General features: G+C 43.2%; 1 protein-coding gene and 1 long non-coding RNA gene across 8 annotated transcripts in view; one reads left to right on the top strand and one right to left on the bottom strand.

Annotated features, from left to right (window-relative positions):
* ANAPC7 (anaphase promoting complex subunit 7) overlaps window positions 1-21,296 on the bottom strand; it is a 47,559-nt gene that overhangs the window by 15,401 nt on the left and 10,862 nt on the right. For all 7 annotated transcript variants that reach the window (XM_060170675.1, XM_060170676.1, XM_060170670.1 and 4 more), the window contains exons 4-12: window positions 19,687-19,798; window positions 19,225-19,378; window positions 18,352-18,494; window positions 16,168-16,285; window positions 15,118-15,314; window positions 12,469-12,693; window positions 11,458-11,608; window positions 7,542-9,769; window positions 6,509-6,606 (exon numbers count right to left, since the gene is read on the bottom strand). In XM_060170675.1, the coding sequence (XP_060026658.1) occupies window positions 9,580-9,769; window positions 11,458-11,608; window positions 12,469-12,693; window positions 15,118-15,314; window positions 16,168-16,285; window positions 18,352-18,494; window positions 19,225-19,378; window positions 19,687-19,798 (1,290 nt within the window). In that variant the 3' untranslated portion in view covers window positions 6,509-6,606; window positions 7,542-9,579. The remainder of the gene's footprint in view (window positions 1-6,508; window positions 6,607-7,541; window positions 9,770-11,457; window positions 11,609-12,468; window positions 12,694-15,117; window positions 15,315-16,167; window positions 16,286-18,351; window positions 18,495-19,224; window positions 19,379-19,686; window positions 19,799-21,296) is intronic.
* LOC132532304 (uncharacterized) lies at window positions 964-17,626 on the top strand. The gene is made up of 3 exons (XR_009544360.1): window positions 964-2,500; window positions 7,174-7,403; window positions 17,076-17,626. It is a non-coding gene; the product is annotated as an uncharacterized LOC132532304 (long non-coding RNA).

Below are 21,296 nucleotides of genomic sequence, written 5' to 3'. Positions count from 1 at the left end.
GAAATTATAAAATACATTTTGTAAGTTAAACTTACTTAAAATCAAAATGGTTTTAATTCAGGACTAAAAGTGTACAAAGTTTAACATTTTTATGTCTTTGATATTTATACATCATGACCTATTAAGAAAGATTTCACTGAATACGAAAAGTTTACTTTTTAAATAAACTCTGCCGATGAACAGTGCAGGTACAAAACGGGGGGTGGTATAGTATATATACAAACATGCAATTTCAAATTATTTCTGAAAAACTACACACAAAACTAGTAATTACGATTGCTTCTGAGGAGGGAATTAGGAGAAGAAAGAAGACGGGGAAGTTTCACCTTATGCCCTTTTGAAATTGTGAATCTAACTTTAGAAAATATATTAGACCATCTGATACTAACAATTTAATGGAAGTGCAAAGAGCTAAGAATAGCCAGAACACGTCTAAGAATAAGATCAAGGGGTCCTGCCCTTCCAAATATCAATAAATTTTATAAAGCTACAGTAAAATTAAGACAATGAGGTATAAGTGCTGGGATAGAAAAACTGACCAACGGTATGGAAAAGAGAGCTTAGAAACAGAGTTGCTCATTTCGAACACCTGATTTGTAACCCAGTTGGCATTAATCAGTGGAAAAAGCAGGTAATTTTTTAATACCTGGTGGTTATGCATATTTAAACCTAAATTTTTAAAAATCAATAAAATTGGATCCCTACCTCGCACCGTACATATAAGAGAATAAATTTTTGACTCTGAGATGAGGAAAGATTTCATAAGAATTAAAAAATACAACCATAGGGAATTCCCTGGTGGCCCAGTGGTTAGGATTCTGGGCTTTCACTGCCGTGGCCCAGGTTCAATCCCTGGTTGGGGAACTGAGATCCCACAAGCTACACGGTGTGGCCAAAAAACAACAGGAAAGGAAGGAAGGAAGGAAAGAAGGAGGGAGGGAGGAGGGAAGGAATGAAGGAAATACAACCATAAAGAAAAAGATTGGTAAATTCAAGTACATTAAAATTAAGACCCTCTGTTAATCAAAAGATACTATTGGGGCTTCCCTGGTGGTGCAGTGGTTAAGAATCTGCCTGCTCAAACACAGGTTTGAGCCCTGGTCTGGGAAGATCCTACATGCCGCGGAGCAACTAAGCCCGTGTGCCACAACTACTGAGCCTGTGCTCTAGAGCCTGCAAACCACAACTACTGAAGCCTATGTGCCACAACTACTGAAGCCTGCGCGCCTACAGCCTGTGATCCGCAACAAGAGAAGCCACTGCAATGAGAAGGCCTCACACTGCAACGAAGAGTAGCCCCCACTCGCCACAACTAGAGAAAGCCCGTGCACAGCAATGAAGACCCAACGCAGCCAAAAAATAAATAAGTCTAAAAAAAAAAAAAGATACTATTAAAGAGAGTGAAGGGGACTTCCCTGGTGGTCCAGTGGTTAAGAATCCGCCTTCCAATGCAGGGGATGCAGGTTTGATCCCTGGTCAGGGAACTAAGATCCCACATGCTGCAGGGCAACTAAGCCCACATACCACAACTACAGAGCCTACGCACCACGCACCACAAGAGAGCATGCACGCTGCAACTAGACAGAAGCCCGCACGCCACAACAAAAGATCCCGTGTGCCTCAACTAAGACCCAACGCAGCCAAAAATAAATATTTCCAAAAAATAAAGAAAGAAGGCTGGAGATAGCATAGCTCTGACTTCCAAAGATGAAAAAACAAAAAGGTGAATGTTAAAAAAGAGAATGAAAAGGCAAGTCACAAACTGGAAGAAGGTATCTGCAACTCGTATTCTGAATTACATCCAGAATATATAAAGAACTTCTGTGAATTAACAAGAAAAATAAATAACTCAATAGAAAAATGGGCAAAAATTTTTTTCACAGAAGAGGAAGCACAAGTAATTCCTAGATATATGAAATGATGTTCAATCTTGTTACAAAAACAGAAACTTGTAAATTAAAATCACTATGTCATCCCACATCCAGGAGAAAATTAAGGTTTGACAATACCAAATGCCAGTGAGGAAATAGGACAAAGGACTGCAGGTGTGGGTGTGCATGTAAATTTGTACAACTTCTTTGGAAAACAGTTTGACAATATCTGGTAAAACTGAACACGTGCATACCTTACACCCATCAGTTCCACCTCTGAGTGTAACCCTACACAAGCCTGTGCTTATGCACAGAAGTCACATATGAAAACATACATAGCAGCACTGTTTGAAAAAAACTAGAAACTAAAATGTCTGTCATTGGCAGAATTAATAAGATGGGGGTGTTGGATACACCCAGTGGAATATTATATAGCAATGAAAAATGAACGTAGCATCCTACAAATGCCTGACCACTCCTCACCAAATTTTCAAGGAAAGTTATCAAAAAAAAAAAAAAAGGATACTCTGAAAAACTTTCACAGCCAAGAGGAACCTAAGGAGACATGATGATGTCTAAATGTAATGTGCTACCCTGGATGGAACCCTGGAACCAAAAAAGGACATAAGGTAAATACTAAAGGAAACTTGAATAAACTATGGACTTTTGTTAATAATAATGTATCAGTCTTCATTCATTGTAATAAACATGCCATACTAATGTAAGATGTTAGCAGGGAAAACTGTGTGCAAGGTATATGGGTATTCTCTGTACTATCTACTCAATTTTTCTCTAAATCTAAAACTGTTCTAAAAATAATGTCTATCAATTAAAAATGAAGCTATAGGAGTATTAATATGAATCAATATTTAAAATAATGTTAAGTAAGGGTATCATGGAAAAATATAGACAACATGATTCTATTTACATTAAGTTCAAGAACAGCAAATAAATGTATTATTTAGGATAAAAACATGGTAAAAGTGAAAATAAAATGGAAAAACAATATTACAGGTAAGAAAAATGAGCTATCTGTTGAAGGTTCACTTGAGCTTCCAGGGTCAGAAAGTAAAGGAAGTATATAAAAACAAGATTCAAAATAGTGGTTACCTCTGGCTGGGGTAGTGGGGAAAGGCAGGCAGGAGGAGGGAGGGAATGGGATGTTATCAGTTTTGAGCACAACGGGTCTTCTGGGATTGTGAAAATGTTCTATTTCTTGTCCTGGATAAAGTGTACATGTGTGTTTCTACATATTTTCATATACTTCTATATATATGCTATATTTTACAAATTTTATTTTTATTTAAAAAGAAAGGAAAAACTTATCTGTCCCCTAGGCAGGCTCCGGCCCTAGTGCCCTGGCACAATTATTCTTCAGGGGAGGCGGTTCTCCTATATTTGGTTAGGGGTCTTCACATGGCCTTGTCCTCTGAGGTGGCTCCCTCTGGCCTCCCCTAAGCTGACAGAAGCTGTCTTTCTGGTCAACACGGCTGGTTAGAGTAGCTCCAGATGGGGACTGTGCATAGGGGTCATCTCTGTCCCTTCCCGTCAAACACCATCAAGCTCAGCAAAGCAGCAGCATGGGACTGGGGAGCCGTAGGGGCCTGTGGGGCTTTGGAGATCAGCTTGTTTCAGCCCATCAAGGATGGGGCTTCAGTCTGGGCACCACCCAGGCGGGAGGGCAGAGGCCTCTCTCAGAAAAGATTCCTGCTTGCTACCATTCCCTCTCAATTCCTGGACAAAATCCCCACTGCCCCAGGGGCCTGACAAGGGAGATGGGCCGGTGGGTAGAGTGGACTGAAGTCATAAGTGGAAAATGATCCAAAAATTAAAAATAATTTCTCTGGGCCACAGACCCATGTAGGACTAAACCTGGCACTGAGAGGGGCTCAGGGCAAATCTGTTCATCCAGCACCAAAGGGGGCCAGAGGGCAGGGCTCATGTCCACAAGGATGCTGAGCCCAAAAGGACCAAGGTTTAGCCTTGGGAGGCCACTCCCCTCCCACACGACCCACCCAAAGGCTCCAATGCTGACAGCCCTGCCACAAAGCCCCATACACTGGACGACCCAGAGAGGGGTCCCGACTCCCTAAGTTCTCTTCCAAAAGAAGATGGAGGCACAGAGAGGTTAAGTAGCCAGTGACAGGCCATTGACCTGAGCCTTCTACCTGGTGGTAGGGACAGGCCCTCCCTTTGAGAGGCTCAGCCCTCGTAGTGGGGAGGGTGGAATTCCTCCAAGGAGGGACTGAAAGAAGGATGGAGGCTCAGAGAGGACACAAGTAGCCCGCAATCACCACTGACACACACACACACACACACACACACACACACACACACACAGAGCCAGCAAGGGCTGTCCCATGAGGGAAGAGGTCCCCAAATCCCAAAGGCCTGAGAAAGCAAAGGTAGAGGCCTCCGCAGACCTCACCAGAGTCCACCATAAGCTCCCACTCCAGCAAGAGGAAGTGAGATGCGAGTTCCAGAGACTGGGAATCTCCTGGTTCACCCCTAACCTGAAGCCAATGGATGGACTCCCTAAGTAGACTGGGGCAGCTGGGGCACACCAACCAGAAACAGGGAGGCCACAGGGCTGGCCTGAGCTTACAGATTCGCTTCACAGAAACAGGACCAGCTAGGCAGCCCCCTTGAAAGTTCCAAAACAGATCACTATATCCTTTCACTCTGAAATTCCCCTCCTGGGAATTTACCCAAAGAAGGAAAAAGCTGTGAGCACAACGGAGGTCACCACAGGGTTGTTTATAAAGAGACAGACACTGGAAGATTTAAGTGGCCGGCTCTGATGCTGCCCTTGCCAGACGGTTTGGCAGCCCTTAAATCCAGCGAGACTGAGGATTAAGATGGACAGCAAGGGGTGCTTAGAGCCCATTTTTTCCTTAACAGACTATAAAATTGTGCAGAGATCACAGTTAAGAACACACACAAACTCTAGGATGAGAAATCTTGGACAGATGAAGACTATTAGCTCATCTGTGAAATGTGGCTAATTTCAGTGATGCCTCAGGAGTGTGAGGCTAAAATGTGATAACACAGGCACAGGGCTTACCTTATAGCTCAGGCCAGACGAGTGCTCAAGAAATAGCAAATCAAAATGATAGAGCTTTTATCACACTGACGACCGGTAAAAAACAAAAACGCTTGATGACACCAGTGTTTCCTGAAAGTTCAGGAAACAAGCACTCCCGTCTATTGTTGGAGAGCAATCTGACAGCATCCATCAAAGCCTTTAAATGCACATACTCTGAGATCAGAAATTTCACTACAAGGAACTTGACCTATCTTTGGAGTACTATGCCAAAACATATTCATGGTAGTTCACACTGTAATAATTACATACAAAGCTGGAAACGGGGGTCTACCAACAGCAGAAGGGTTATAGAAATGGTTCCATCCACAGAATGGGATTCTGTGGAACTGTTAAGGCAAGGAAGAGCAGTGATACCGCTGGAAGGAATTTCTGTGTGTACAGCATGACCAATTTAGTGTAACTTTCATACCATTATCATTAGGTAAAAGCTCAAGACTATTTTTCTAAATGTAGTCCAGAAAATTTATTTTGTGGAGACACTAGGATTCAGTAGAGATTGGGAAGCAGATATATTTTTAATTTTACACCTTTCTCTCTTAATTTTAACCATGTGTACGTTTATATAACACCTATATATTACAAACACATGGGCTGACAGGGTTATCTGAATGGCAGAATTACAGGCCATTTAATTTTTTTTGATATATATTTTTTAACCAGCTTAACCATTTTTAACCATCTTAACCATTTTTAAGTAGTTTGTTATGCAACCATCACCACCATCCATCTCCAGTTTTTTCAACATTCCAAACTTGTACTCATTAAACTCCCCATTCCCCCTCCTTCCAGGCCCTGGTAACCACCATTCTACTTTGTCTCTCTGAATCGGACTCCTCTAGGGGTCTCATAAGCAGAATCATTCTACTGTCCTTTAGTGACTGGCTTATTTCACTTAGCGTAATGTCCTTAAGGTTTATCCATATTGTTAACATGTGGCAGGATTTCCTTCCTTTTTAAGGTTGAATAATATTCCTTTGTATGGATATACTATATTTTGTTTGTCCATTCATCCAACAATGGACATTTGGGTTATTTCCATTGTGAATAGTGTTGCTATGAACACAGGTGTGCAAGCATCTGAGACCCTGCTTCAATTCTTTTGGGTATATACCCAGAAGTGGAATTGCTGGTTCATATGGTAAATGTTTAAATTTTTGAAGAACTGCCAGACTGTTTTCCACAGCAGCTATATTATTTTATCTTCCCACCAGCAATGCATGAGGGTACTTGGTTATTTTTAAACTGTTTTCTTCTAACGGCTGCTAAGGAGACTTACGTGATCTTCCGGCTTTTCCTGGTGTTGCTGGTACCATGTAGTTTGTGAAATAAGTAACATGTTCTGTGATGGCAACAACTGACATCTTGCACACACCCTGGCCCCAAATGGTGGAGGCCCAGGTGTAGCCAGGGCAGGTCAGAGCGTCTAGACAATAAAAGCCTGCCCTCTGTGGCCCATGACTGGTACCCCCTTCCACTGCCCCAGGGCAGGGAAGCTCCTGGGGGAAGTGGAAAACCTTAGTAAGGTACTTACCTCAACAGGCCCTCCCAGTGCCAGGGATTCCTGGCAGGCCTGGTCATGGCTGCTGTCCCTGGACGCTGAAGTGAGGTTCTTGAGTCAGGCCTCACTGCCTATTGTCAGCAGAGAGAATGCAGCAGTCAGTGCCCATGGCTTCGGGGTCAGCAAGCAGGCCTGGGCATGGGCTTAAGAGGCCTGGTCATGGGAGTTGCCCCACCCACAGGCAACTACAGAGTGAGGCCCCCAGGGGCCCTCTAAGGTCAGGCCTGCAACTTCTGGGGCCCTCAAACCCTTCTCCCAGGTTTCTCAATATTTGGACCAGGGAACACCTGCATCAGAATAGTAAATTGGGATGGGATTAAAGATGCAGACTCTTGGGCCCAGGGCCCAGACTTTGATTAAAGTTTGGTGTCCAGCCTAGAGATCTGTATCACTGAGAAGCATAATCAAGTTTCAGAATTACAGATTCAGGCAAAAGCTGGCCTCATTCTCTGGGAAAGAATTCAGAGGCAGGAGTGTGGCCTCCAAACTAAGGCTGGCAAGGAGCACTCCTGACATAAGCTCTGTAGGGGTCACATCTGCCAGGTCCCTGGCACACAGCATGGGTTCAGAAGTGAAGGGTGAAGGGCCAAGGTGGAGGGCCTGGAACACCTTCCTTAGGACCCTGCCTCCCTGCTCAGCAGAGGGACCTCCAGGAGAGAAGAGCAAGAAGTCTTCAGAGTGATACCACCAGTCCCCAGTTCCCCAGGAAAGAACTGGGATCTCCATTACCCTTGTGATGGCGATAATGTTCCCAATGGGGACCATGCTGAACTCCTCACAGGATCACTCAGTCTTCAGTCCAGAGGAGGATGAGGGAGCCCAGAACGTGGAGGCTAACCACCTGGCCCCTGACCCACAGCACTAACAGGTGAGCTGAGACTTTTAGAACCCAACCCAGTCTGATTCCAAACCTATGCTTCAATCTGGAAGGAGCCAGGAGGAATGACAAGCATCAATTAAAACATCTCCACATTGGCTGTGCGAAAATCCAGACAGCAAAAGGTACCTGTGGTGACTGCAGGCATGTGGAAGGGCATCCCTTATAAGGTTGCTTGGTCTCTTGCAAGTGGATCAGTGGGACAGCGACAGAGCTGGTCAGCCTGATTGTGCCCCTGCTTCCTGGGGCTCCTCACTCTCATGAGGTTTTCTGTTTATGAGAGCAAGTGACTGGCAGGGAAGCGCTTCAGCACCCTCCAACTCAAACTCCTCTGATTCTTTGACGTAAACTGAGAGTGTTTTCAATCCTATGTCAGGTGCTCTAAAAATAGTTTCAGTTGTCACTTCAACCCAGTTGTCACCCCAGCACTGCCGAGATGGAAATACTGGAGCTGCAGGTGTGAGGGCCTGAGGAATCCAGTGCAGGGTGTTGCTGGGATGGACAGGCCAGACTGATCCAGGGGCTCCCAGCAGAGATGAAAGGGGAGGAACGTGAGGCTGCTGATGGAAGGCGGTGCACAGGTGTGGGTTCCAAGGCACAGACTGATCCTGAGAGAATCTCAGGGCTCATGGTGATGAGCCTGACATGCAGAAACAAGGTCAGGAGGGTGTGGCTGGGCTTCCTCCCCAGAGGAGAGATTTCACCTTTTCTCCCAAAGCACTAACTGATCATGGATGCTCAGAGGCGAGCTGAGGAAGGACACGAGCCTGCATCCTGCAGCGAGCACAAATGAGCAGTGTCTTCTCTGGGCCACACATTCACCTGGCATGACTCCAACTGCCTGCTGGGCTCTTTAAAAACTGCTCCATCAAATGATGCTGCCCAAGCTTTGGTTCTCATACTGAAAGATAATTTAACAGTAACCTTTTGCCCACTTTAAATTGCAGTTATCAGATGTTCTAAGCTCCTAAACTATTGTACACTCTATGTTTTTACACATTAAGACAGAACTTTCCATTTATGTCAAATTCCCATTTTGTACCACCTTTGGCTAATTTTATTTTGATGAGAATTTGGGGTTAGCTGTGACACCCCCCACTACCTTCACCTCCAAAAACATCACATATTAAACAAGGGGGAGAGGGTGGGTAGTCTCCCAGCACCCGAGCCCAGGGAATGAGCCCCCTGCTGACCCCACAATAGAATGCTGAAACCAGACACCGACCTCAGCGCCCCTGACAGAGATAGGCAGACTCAGTCTAAAATCTGGCCAAAGACTCTCCCCAGGAATTTACCAATCAAAAATGCGAATGGATGAACCAGCTCAGTATTACCTGAGGTTCCCAATCCTCCCAGCTCCCTTTCCTCCCAATCCTTTCCCTGGGAAAAAGAGAGTCTATTTATGGCAAATAATTCTAGAGCTGAATCAATGCATTGTAAATAAGAGACCAAAAAAAAGAATCTATAAAGGGCTTCCATTCTGACCAACCCAACATCATTACTGTACAAAAAACAGTTTTATTAATTACCCCAACTGTGCCTCTGTTCATGCTCTAGGTCACACTTGTTTCTCAGATTCGGCCCAGGCTCATAGGCAAGTTACCAGATTAGCAAATAGGAAAACTGTTCTGCAAAACAGCAACTGTCAGCTTAAGGCATTACTAACATTGCAGAAAGAAGCAAGGTTACTAGGGAAGTTTGGAAAACCCAGGATAATGATTTCTGGGACAGGAAACCCTCTCTGAAAGGGCCAGTCCATGCTGCTGCTGGGAGATGACACTCTTGCTCTGGGGAACAGGTCGCTCCTTTAAACCCATCCACAACATCACAGACAAAAGACTTTCTATTCCTCGAGCTTTCAGATTTAGAAGTTAGTTCTATAAAAAGCACTCTGTCCCAGAAGCCCCGACACGTCCACGGGCCTCTGAGTGCTCACTTGGTCCTCCCTGACTGGAGCAGAGGAGGATGGAGATATATGGAAGGTTGGTCAGGCTCAGTTTTTAAAAATGAAGTCACTACTAGAAATACGGAGCAAGGGGCAGAGACCCCTGCTGCAATCACATGCTGAATCATTGTCCTCCCAGAGAGCGGGCTCCTACAGGTTCCTTCAGTCCATGGAAGTGCTCAGAGCGGGGCAGGCCAGTGTGGCCACGGAGCTGTGCCTGCCTCACTGCATGCCGAACCACTGCTCCTGGTCAGCCCACTGGGCCGCCTCACTGTCGCTGCCCTCCAGGTCCCCTTCTTCCCCACTCCCTTCCATGTCGTCCACATCCTCCTCCTGAGTGGCATCCGTGGGACTCTCCTCCTTCTCCATCTTCTGCATCCCCTCTAGAGACTTCTGGTCATTGGGGTCCAAACTAGGGGACAACAAAACAAAGGAGAGGCCTGAATCTCTGCCTTGCTTCTTGCTGGCTGATGCGTCATCTCTCCCTGGCACAGCAGTGAAATGACCACCCAGTCACAGAGAAACTGCTAATGCCTGGCCTCTCCAAACAACTCCAGTTCCATAGGGAAGATCGAGGGAGTCCACCACTAGAAGTGAAAAAAGGCATCTTGTCCTAAGTTTTAGAATTCTCAATTTGAGTTTTCTCCATTTATTTCTTAAACCTTTTCACACTTAATACCCCTAGCATTCTGCTAGAGGAAGATACTAGATAACACAAATGAAAAAGTAGCAAACAACCATTAACAGAAAAATTCAAATATAATTTAACAGTATTAGGTTTTTAAGTTACAAGTTTACAAAAAATACTTATTTTTCTGTGAGTAAAACTGTTCCATATTCTTATGATATAATTAAACATATCAGCATTTCAGTAGTCAACCAAAATCATCATGCTTACCATGGAACAGATTTGTCAACTCCTAGGTTAGACCCCAGGACCCAAAGCTACCCAACCTGGGCATTTGACTGTAGCAGCTAAGAGTATTGTGCATGCCAAAACCCTCAAAGCTCAGAGGGTCCAGAACATTTATTTACTTGGTTCCTAAGCAATCTCTCCTCTTGCCTTTGTGACCATCACTGAGGCCAGCCGGTGTCCAATCTCTAGCAAATTCCGCTTCTATATTTTATTTTCACATTTGCTTCTGGGTTTCCAAAAAGCAAATGAAACCCATGTTGGAATCCTGTTCCTACTTATATAACTGTAGATTGACTGTAACATCTCCTATTCTCTGAAACCTTCCATACAGCTCTCACCCACACGCAGCGCTCCCCACCCTCTGCACTCCCACCCTGCCTTCTAGAGAGACTGCTTTGAAAGCACTTAGCACATGGTATCTATCAGTCTGCACGTCTGAGACTGAGAGCTCCCGGAATCACAGCATCCCCAGTGTTTACTGAGATGCCAGGCACATGAGTGGTGCTTAACTGCTGAACAAGTAAATAGATGTGATCAGACTCGATTAAAGACAGGCCTCCACCATAACTTTATAGACACACAGACGACCCTCAAAGAAATCACTTCTGTATTAAGCAGTAAGAATACCACTATTTATTTAGTATTTACTATATACCAGGCACAGTGCTAAGAGCTTTACACGTAATAATCATTTAATCCTCGTTTAATCATTTAATACCTAATAAGGTAGATATAGACAAGGAAATCTGTTAGTAACTTGCCCAAGATAACAGGTGGTAAAGGTAGTATTCTTCAGAGCTTAAGTTCTTAACTACTACAGTAGGTAGAAACATGGGAAAGTACTTACAATACGTTGATTGAAAAAGCAGAATATAAAATATATACTACGTATAACCCTATAAAAATACGTATATGTGTTGGCAAGGCCAGGAAGATGATCTACACAAATGAAAACAGATGTTATAGTGGTGTGGCTGGTTATGAGTGAAACAGTTCTTTAATGTTAATATCAGTTAAGGAAAAGACTTTAGAAGTCATAAATTTACAAACAACTCTACCATTACTATTATTACTGTTTTCAACCATGGGCACAAAGTGTGTGTGTTTCCAGAACTCCTGTTACATTGTTCCCTGCTTCCTCTACCCCTCAATGACCTTCCCCCCATGGGAGGCTAAGTGCCTACCTTAGTGCTATACTATACTGGTCCATTGCTTCCTGATACTCATTGACAGCTACAAGGAAATCTCCTAGGATCCGATGCAGGACACAGTCACTCTGATTAGCTAGTGCGTTCCGCAGCAAAGCAATTCCATCTTCATATTTCTGTTCTCTGCCTGAAAAGAAAAAGACTCTCATTTTCCTACTTACACAACATTTCGAAATATATTCCCATCGCAAGTCATATACACAAAACCACAACAATGATCACAATCCAACATCTATTTATAGATGTCAAGAGAACAGTGGTGTGGCAGGAAGTGAGAACAAGGTCGTTTGAATTCTTATTCCATTAGGAACTCTGCAGTTTGAGTTCTGATTTTTAAAAACTTACTCACGACCAAAGTTCATATAAAAAGCCAAAATGGATTTTATTTGCTAAACTACCCTAAACTCAGTTCATCATAAATCAGGACTTAAAAAACCAAGTCTAAAAGGGAAGTCATAAGATGGGTCAAAACAGTTCAAATTGGTTAAAACCAGTTATATTCGGCCCAAATTAGTTCAGGACAAAGTGAGCTGAATAGGTACTAACCAAGTACACCTGGTTTGAGCCACTCCACAAAAGTCATTCTAAGCCAATTACATTTGGTTGTGCTAAATATAAACCAATTCACATGGGCTCAGACCTAGTGCAAAAGCACACACCCAGGGCTTCCCTGGTGGCGCAGTCGTTGAGGGCCCGCCTGCCGATGCGGGGGACATGGGTTCGTGCCCCGGTCCGGGAGGATCCCACATGCGGCGGAGCGGCTGGGCCCGTGAGCCATGGCCGCCGAGGCTGCGCGTCCAGAGCCTGTGCTCCGCAACGGGAGAGGCCACAACAGTGAAAGGCCCGCATACCGCAAAAAAAAAAAAAAAAAAAAAAAAAAGCACACACCCGTTTGGTCATCTGTAACCAACTGGGACTAGGGAATCCAACTGAGATCAGGTTTTACACAATTAACTACGAACAGGGAAGTAAACAAGATACACTTACTAAGCAGTTCCGCTTTTTTCACCACAGCCTTAATGTAGTCCGGCCTTTGAGTCAGGGCTTTATCTAATAGAGTTTTGGCTTTCTCCTGTGTCACTGGGTCTTCAAGACAAACGGTGGCTAAAAGGGTAAGGGTCTGTGCATTTGCTCCTAGAGTTTTGTAAACATTGTTAGCCATTACCATTGCTTCACGAATACTGTTGGAGGCTAAGTAACATTCGATGAGACCTGAAAAAATATAACACAAAGTTCAACCACATTACCATTCCAAGCCATGCTTCCATCTGACAGCCTTCCAAATTACAAACCTTCAAAGTTTAAAACAAAGGGCAGGCCAAGGGAAAAGTCTGATGGTGAGATCAGACTGAAGGGTATGTTGATGGAATAGCTAAGAGGTGCTCTTCCCCAGAGCACGTGACGGATGTGGAAAAAGCCTGTAGCGCAAAGGCACCTTCAGTTAGTGAAGGAAACAAACATGCACAAGTAAACCAAAGCATGTAGGCAGCCCAGCTGCAAGTCAGAGGAACGAATGTGACACTAACTAATGTGACATTAACATACTGTGAAAGAGGAGGTTTCCAACAAAACCCAAGGTTTTGCTGCCTCTTAACAAACTGTTAATTTCCAGCTGTGCTCAGTCACCTTTAGTCCTACATTTAAGGGGGAGGGCTCCTACAGTCCACAGCGAATGTCCAGCTCTAAAAACTAAAGGACCTAGGGAGCAACCTCAGGAGAAAGGAAGACCTTCTCATTTGAAACATAAACGTTATCTCAAGAAGCATTTGCTGAGGGTTTCCCTAAACTGGATGGAAAGGGCTTAATCAGATGGATCAAATACACTGAGATCGGCAGCTCCTGCCTCTTTCCATACCCACAGCAAGATGCTCCACGGGGACATTTCAAGTACAGTCAACTCTCAACTGTTCATGCCAAGAAATCAAAGAGAACAGAGGAGGTACTTTTTAGTCCAAAGCACTCATCAAAACAGAAAAACAGCTTAAACCCCAAACCCACACACTCCCTGGCAGATTTTCTCTGTATACTCCTCCACCCTAGTGGCATTTATAATATATGTGCACATTCTACCACACACTATGGTTACTTAACCAGAAATTACCTAACTCTTAAGGGTAACGTGGTGGATTCAGAATATGGTGGTTGGTTGTAACTACCTACTGAATAGTTTTACTTTCCTGCTAAAGCCCCACTGGAAATTCAGAGGGAAATGTGAAGAATGCACTTCACTGATCCAGGGCCCCCACCAGTAAAGAAAGCTTGGTTGGCGGCTGCAAGAACCACCAGAAGGCATAACCAAGTCACCCTGATCCAAATTTCCAAATTGTGGCTTGAGTGAAGGCATCCCATAAAGCCTCACTGGCCAACTGGGGAACAACTCTAACTATCCTGTGTCCAACCACTCACTGTGGTAATGCAGTTAGCTGCATTCCTAGGCTCTTGTGAAACAGGCACACAGCAGACAGGAGTTAGCGTGATAAAAGCAGCTGGGAGGCTAGGGAAGCTACAGTTTCAGGATCAAGAATTTAATCTGAAACCAAAAGCTTGGTTTGTTGCAGTTTCTTAAGAACAAATCCACAACAGGCATAGTTCTCTGGCTATCTAAGCAGATTTGTTCTTTACACCAACTTCCAAATTTTATTTCTCAAATTTGAGCTCATCTTCCTGTTAAGAGCAAATCACTCCTAGACTCCTGGGTTTATTTTTAAATTCTTATAAAAATATGCTTTGGAGGAACTGCATCTTGTAAGATCTATTTTAACGTCTCCGACTGAGTCACCAAATGCTGCTGAAGCTGGCATAGCTTTGAACTCCTAGGGGCAGTTCACACGAACTTAAAATAGTACATAACAAAGTTTGACCCTGATCATGCCTACTCCAGAGGTCACAATGAACTGACCAGTTCCCACAACCAACACTGTCATATGGATACTGAGTTACCCTATGAGTAATATTTCTGGCCCAAGGTAAGACAACTGTAAAAAAGAATAAAGACAGGGACTTCCCTGGTGGTCCAGTGGTTAAGACTCTGCGCTCCCAATGCAGGCCCGGGTTCGATCCCTGGTCAGGGAACCAGATCCCACATATGCTGCAACTAAATAAAGATCCCACACCCGGCAACTAAGACCTGGCACAGCCAAATACATAAATAAATATTTTAAAAAAGAAGAAAAAAAAACCAATAAAGACGTACCAAGCAATCCAGCACAGTGCCAGCACAGAGAAACTCACGTTAATGAGTGGGCCACGTTTGAGAAACAAAACATGACAAAAAAACCAACCCAACTATACCCTAACCAAAAATCAGAAACAAAAAATGAAAAAACTGGATTTAAAGTATGGAGTGAAAAGTCCGGCCATAAATGAATTTATAATGCCTAATGCAGTGGTTCCCAAATATGTCTGCACAATGGCATTACCTGTGATCTTAAAAGAGTACTGATGCCTATATCCCAACAGCAAATATTCTGACTTAAACAGTACTGGAGTGACCTAGCATCAGGATTTTTCAAAGTTCCCCCAGAGGACTCCAATGTACAACAAACTTTGGAAACTGCTGGCCCAACAAAACCTTCCATCTGAGTGCTGTCGCCACATCTACAGATCCACACCATTCGTCTATATTTTTTATCTTACCTTCATAACAATCTAAGCGACAAGGTGCAAGACGTATAGCTTCCCGAAAGTGGATTATTGCTTCTTGGACTCTGCCCATGTTTCTGAGTGCTGCTCCCTTAAGTAGCAAAGCTTGAACACTATTACTGTTCAGCTGAATGGCCTTGGCTCCTAAATAGAGGGCTCGGGAGTAGCGTTTGCTATAGAAGCTATGACACCTGGAGGAAAAAACAACCAAAAGCTATCTGAGATAAGACCATAAAGAAACTTCTTCAAAAAGGAAAATCAGAGAAAAGGCCCTCTACGTGATCCTTACTACAAACCCCTTACAATTTTAGCCTAAGATATTAGTGAAAAAACAGAACAACAAGAATCTACTGAATATTTATTTTTAAGGGAGAAATCTTGATACGGAAGGGAAAAATTACAAAAAAGAACCTGATGGGGACTTCCCTGGTGGTCCAGTGGTTAAGAATCAGCCTTCCAACGCAGGGGACGTGGGTTCAATCCCTGGTTGGGGAACTAAGATCCCACATACCACGGGACAACTAAGCCTGCATGCTCTAGAGCCCGTGCACCGCAACTACTGAGCCCACAGGCTGCAACTAGAGAAGCTCACACACTGCAACGAAGAGCCCATGAGCTGCAACTAAGACCCGACACAGCCAAATAATAATAAAATTAAAAAAAAAAAGAACCTGACAATCTGGGTATGTTATCAGGTCAGAGACATTCAGAGAATTTGTAAAGCCAGGTTAATAACAGCAGCACAGTTCCTGGCCTGCTCACTGATGGCTGCCCGTGTTCAGGTGCAGTGCTGAGCATGATACATTCACTATCTCAGTAAACACCTACCCCATAAAGCAGGGGTATTATCCTCATTTTCCAAATGAGAAAACAGACTCAGAGAAGTAAATGATGTATCCAAAGTCACAGGCAGACCATGATTTGAATCCAAGTCTTGATTATCCCTTAAACCAAAGCTTTCAAATCTATATTCTATTGAGGAGGAACCACAATTTCCTAAAGAATCTACTAAAACTGGGGAGAAAAGGGAGTGCATAAACATACCCAGAGACCACCCAGGGTTCCGCATGTTGATCAGAAATATTGAAAAGGCGGCAGCCAAGGTTCTCCACATCCTCCAGCCGCCCTTCTCGTGCCAGGAGGTAGCCATATACATCCATTCCTACAAAGGAAGAGGCTCATTAAAGCAGCAGGCATCTTTTCTGAAGGAGGTGTAACCTTCATCAGAGTCCACACTGAGGCCCCAGCTCCAGCAAGGTCTGAGCCCTCTCCACCATCATGAGCTCCTCCCACCAGCATTCCCAGTTTCCTACAGAATGACTATTAAAAAGACAAAACAGGGTTTCCCTGGTGGCACAGTGGTTGAGAGTCCGCCTGCCGATGCAGGGGACACGGGTTCGTGCCCTGGTCCAAGAAGATCCCACATGCCGAGGAGCGGCTGGGCCCGTGAGCCATGGCCGCTGAGCCTGTGCGTCCGGAGCCTGTGCTCCGCAACAGGAGAGGCCACAACAGTGAGAGGCCCGCGTACCGCAAAAAAAAAAGACAAAACACATCCAAAAGTAAAAAAAAAAAAAAAAAAAAAGTAGAAGGACCTACCTCACAATTTGAAAGCCTGTTATTTTCAGGAACTATTTGTCCCTATATCCTGTGGTGTGATAATACAGCTATCCTAACACATAAACAGAAAAGGCCCAAAAAAGGCATCAAATTAACTTCTCTCTTCCAACAGGTCTAGACACAGTCAGGAGTACACACTTAATATGACGGTCTCAGAAAAAGTTAGCCTATTCTAGAAAAAGCATCTAGTTCCTTCTGGAGTCTAGTTCATTTAAGATCATCCCCCAGCCCTACCTCCCCCTTATTTTCGCTCATGTTCTATTAAAAAAAAGCCCCAAGCTCGCTGTCACCCATCTCTTACCACCATTCCCCTCCACTCCTTAATATTCCTTCAGATTCCAAAGAAAATGCCTCTCAAACCAAGATTACTGCAGCTCTCCCTGCTGGCCCCTGGACTCAGGTCTGAGCTTCTAACTCCAAGATGCTGACTCTACTGCCGGGCTACTACTTCTAAAACATCATTTTCATCATGGGCACAGGCAATTTGAAGAAGAGGAATAACAATGGGCAGGAGGGGACCTTGGGCAAACAAATTCATCTTTCTGGATCTGTTTCCCCATCTACATGCTTGTGAAGTTCCCCTCCCTGCTCTGTCAACTCTACAAAACTGGGATTTCCCTGGTGGCACAGTGGTTAAGAATCCGCCTGCCAATGCAGGGGACACAGGTTCGAGCCCTGGTCCGGGAAGATGCCACATGCCGTGGAGCAACTAAGCCCATGTGCCGCAACTACTGAGCCTGTATGCCACAACTACTGAAGCCTGCATGCCTAGAGCCCGTGCTCCACAAAGAGAAGCCACCGCAATGAGAAGCCTGTGCACCACAACAAACAGTAGCCCCTGCTCGCCACAACTAGAGAAAGCCTGTGAACAGCAACGAAGACTCAATGCGACCAAAAATAAATCAATAAATAAATTTATTAAAAGAAAAAAAAGAGTCTACAAAACTGTTTATTGTCACAAGGCCATGTTTTTCTCATGACCTTTTTGGGGCCTTTACAAGCAGACTTCAGCCTATCTATCCAACCTTATTTCCTACTATTCCTGCGCACATTACCCTTCACTCACTGCCACTCACCCAACAGCCATCCTTTGGAAGTCCCTGTGGCTTACCTCCTTCAGCAGCAATCTTCTTTTAAATCAATGATTTTTTTGTTGTTCACTTCTAATTACTTCCTTTAACCACCTGATCACTTTCTTAGTATCTGTTCACTTACTCCTTTTTAACTACATTTAAGGACACAGTAAAGCTAAATTCCCTAAAAGGATATACGGTCCTGGGGATGCCATCCAAATTCTCAGTCAGGCACATCATAAATCTGTAAATCATAAGGAAGGACTATGATCCCTCCCCAAACAAACAAAGCTAAATAATGATCTGTGGGGTGATGACACTTAAATTCAAGCAAAAACAACTGCTCAAAATGGAATTACCCAAGTGTCAGAGACACTGTCAAGGCCTAAAAAAAAAAAAAAAAGGTAAAAGGCTACTCTAATCAATTTTATAAAATATTTTTTTACAAAAAACTGTATCAGAAGATCATATTACATCTTCTCCCTATCTTCTGATTTGCCCCTCTACAGACCTCCATCCTGCCCCAAGAATTACTTACCTTTTATCAGATAAGGATCCAACATCTGTGCCTGTTCAAACTTGAGGACAGAGTTTTTATTGTCTCCAGCTCTGAAGTACAGATCTGCCAAGCTTCCCAGTAGGTCCACGTTATCTCTCAATAAGGACTTTTTCTCTAGTGAACTTTAAGATATTAAACAATGAACCTTAAAGTCTATTGTAAATCCTCTTAGTTGTTGAATCTGGGTGATGGGTATATGGGCACTATTTTCTTTTATGTATGTACAAGATTTTTCACAAGGAAAGACTAAAAAAAAAGTGTAACTAGATTTTCTTATTCTGAGCTTTTAACTTAAAGTTATACAAGACTGGATAGTAAATACACAGAATAAAGCAGAAATCTCTCTCATTACCTAGAAACTTTCTGGTTGCAGTTTTTCAGAGGATAACATATACTATACGGTGTTAAATGTAATGTCATTCAAAGTGACAGCTACTTATTATTCAACCAAATGACTTTGCCTAACACAAACCCCACTCTTGTCCTTGGACTTTACCTGACTAGAAAGAAAAATCCCAGTCCTGAGGCAACCCAGGTCAGATGCTGCAATAATCTATGCTTCTGGGGCATCCGAAAAGATGTTCTTCCAGGTTCAAGTATGACACACTAAGGCCGTCTGTTTTGCAAGGGTTACTACTTTTGCAAGTACAGAGCTAAACTTGGTCCAAGTTTACATTTAACAGAGACTATTACATCTGGGACCATTCAGTACATTAACAGACTAGCAAAGCCTAGGGACAATTGGCTGTAATACCAACAGATAAGCATCCATTTTTCTGTTTTGCTAATTTATATACATAAAACCCCCATGTAAGGGCCCCAAGAATACTGAATCAACTTTGTGGCTCTCACCAGATGGTATTGATTGCTCTCGAGTTGTCACCAACGTGCACAAAAGCATACGCTTTGATCCACACAGAAAGCCAATCTAAGTTAGGCAAGGTCTGGATCACGTTCATCGTCATTGATGCCACCTCTGCACCTTTTACAGAAAGGGACAGCAAACCTAATCCAACAAAAAGTAGGAGAAAGAAGGTGAGGCATAGCATCCTTCTTCTACAATGCAAAAAGCAATAGGCTACTCTTTCCCTAGGTTATAAGGCAACCCTTTCCCTATTCTAAGCAAGATGGACATGACAGAACAACTACAGTATTTCTTGATCAGTGAAAGAATACACGGCAAGAGTAACCTATTGACTCACTCTCTGGAGGTGAAGCATGGTCAACTTTAAAAAAAATAAACTTATTCTAATGTACAGCCAAGATTATCTTAGAGAGTAAACACTCCATGAAAACAGGGAGAATGACCTGTACCTAGAATGGCATCAAGGGCTAATGGGCACTGCCTCAGCACTTCCTTATAGCTGGTGACTGAAGGTCGCTCCTGACCAGCCTTCTTGTACAGGTTTGCCAGCATCATGTTTATCTGTAATGAAAAGAAAGGACAATAAGGTAAGTATATATTTAAAAACAAAATCTCACCATCAATAAGTCCTGATTTTTATTATCAGCTATTCTACTTTTTACTGGAAAATCTACCCAAAGCGGTGTGGAAATAAAGCCCAACCCCATTCTTCAAACCAAAGAGGAAATTACTACTTTGTTTTTCCTATGTCCTCCCATTTCCCCCCAAATTCTTCTCACTTACCCAGCCAAAAGGTCCAAAAATACTGGACCAAAGATGCTGCCTCTGGAAATGGAAGTAACCTTCATTTGAGAAATGTTACAGAATTCTAATTACCTTGATTTTTAAGACAGAAGATGAACTACCCTAAAAATGCTTGTTTACATATTTTATTTTTTAAGTTTATATATTCTAAATGCAATTAATATCACAGCATGAGAAAGTGAGGAATTCTTAACACAGCTAATTAAAAAAGATCAGATGAATTTTCCCCAAAAAGGAAATGACAGATACAGAATAAAACACTTCGCTTCTCTCTGACAATTGGTCTAGCAGCTAGACTCTAGCCTTTCTAATGCTTAAAGCTTTGACCCACAGGTACTGTCTGATTGATCAAAGTAATGCTACAAAAATCAAACTCTAACTGACCTCTAGAGGTGATGATGATCCTGAGATCAGCTACACTATTTAAATCTAGTGAATGCATTTTTAGCACAATTCAAATATGTAACTCAGAAAAGCTCTAGTTAAGGAAAAAAAAAAGAAAAAGAAAAAGAAAAACCCTTCCTAAAAATGCAACAGGGAAAATTTGAGAATACCTAAAAGTTCCAAAGAATATAGAAGTTACAGGGAAGGGATAAATATTCTTAATAGTACAAAGACAAAAACACAATTTTCCAATTTAAAATTAATAGGTATTAAATAGAACACATTGTTTGCCAGATCATTACCCTAAGGAAGCAGTCAACATGAGGGCACAAAAGAAAAAAAAAGCCAATCCCCAATCTCCTCAATTATCTGTAGCTTGGTATGCCAGACGCTTACTAAAAATTACTATGAAGATAAAGAACATCAACATCTGTTCCAATTATGAACTCATAGTATATAAAAATCTAGTACGCCATTAATCCATACTGAATCAAACAATGAAATAATGGATACTGGAAATAAAACTTTTTTTTTCATTCAGATGGTCTTTTAATCGGCTTCATGAAGCCAAAGAAAACTGCTTGTAAGAATTCCTTCACCCCTTCAGATACAACATTGACGGGACATGTGTACGTCTTCCGGCAAAAAAGGACAATATAAATACACATTTTCAAGAACCTCTCGGGGATGTCTGCAAATCTACTGTGGGTCCCACAGGACAGGTGGACGCCCAGGCCAGGGCAGCCCGGGTGCTCTGCTGCCACCTGCACGGTTCTACCACGCTACACTCAGAAACGTGACACCGAGTTGGAAAAAAGCTACAACTTGCTCAGCTTCGGACAAAGAGCAGATTCAGAGTCTGTTCAATCTC

This window comes from Lagenorhynchus albirostris, chromosome 14, assembly GCF_949774975.1.
Source record: "Lagenorhynchus albirostris chromosome 14, mLagAlb1.1, whole genome shotgun sequence".
Taxonomy (NCBI): domain Eukaryota; kingdom Metazoa; phylum Chordata; class Mammalia; order Artiodactyla; family Delphinidae; genus Lagenorhynchus; species Lagenorhynchus albirostris.
The sequence above is the reverse complement of the archived record's forward strand: the minus strand, read 5'-3'. Positions and strand labels throughout refer to the sequence as shown.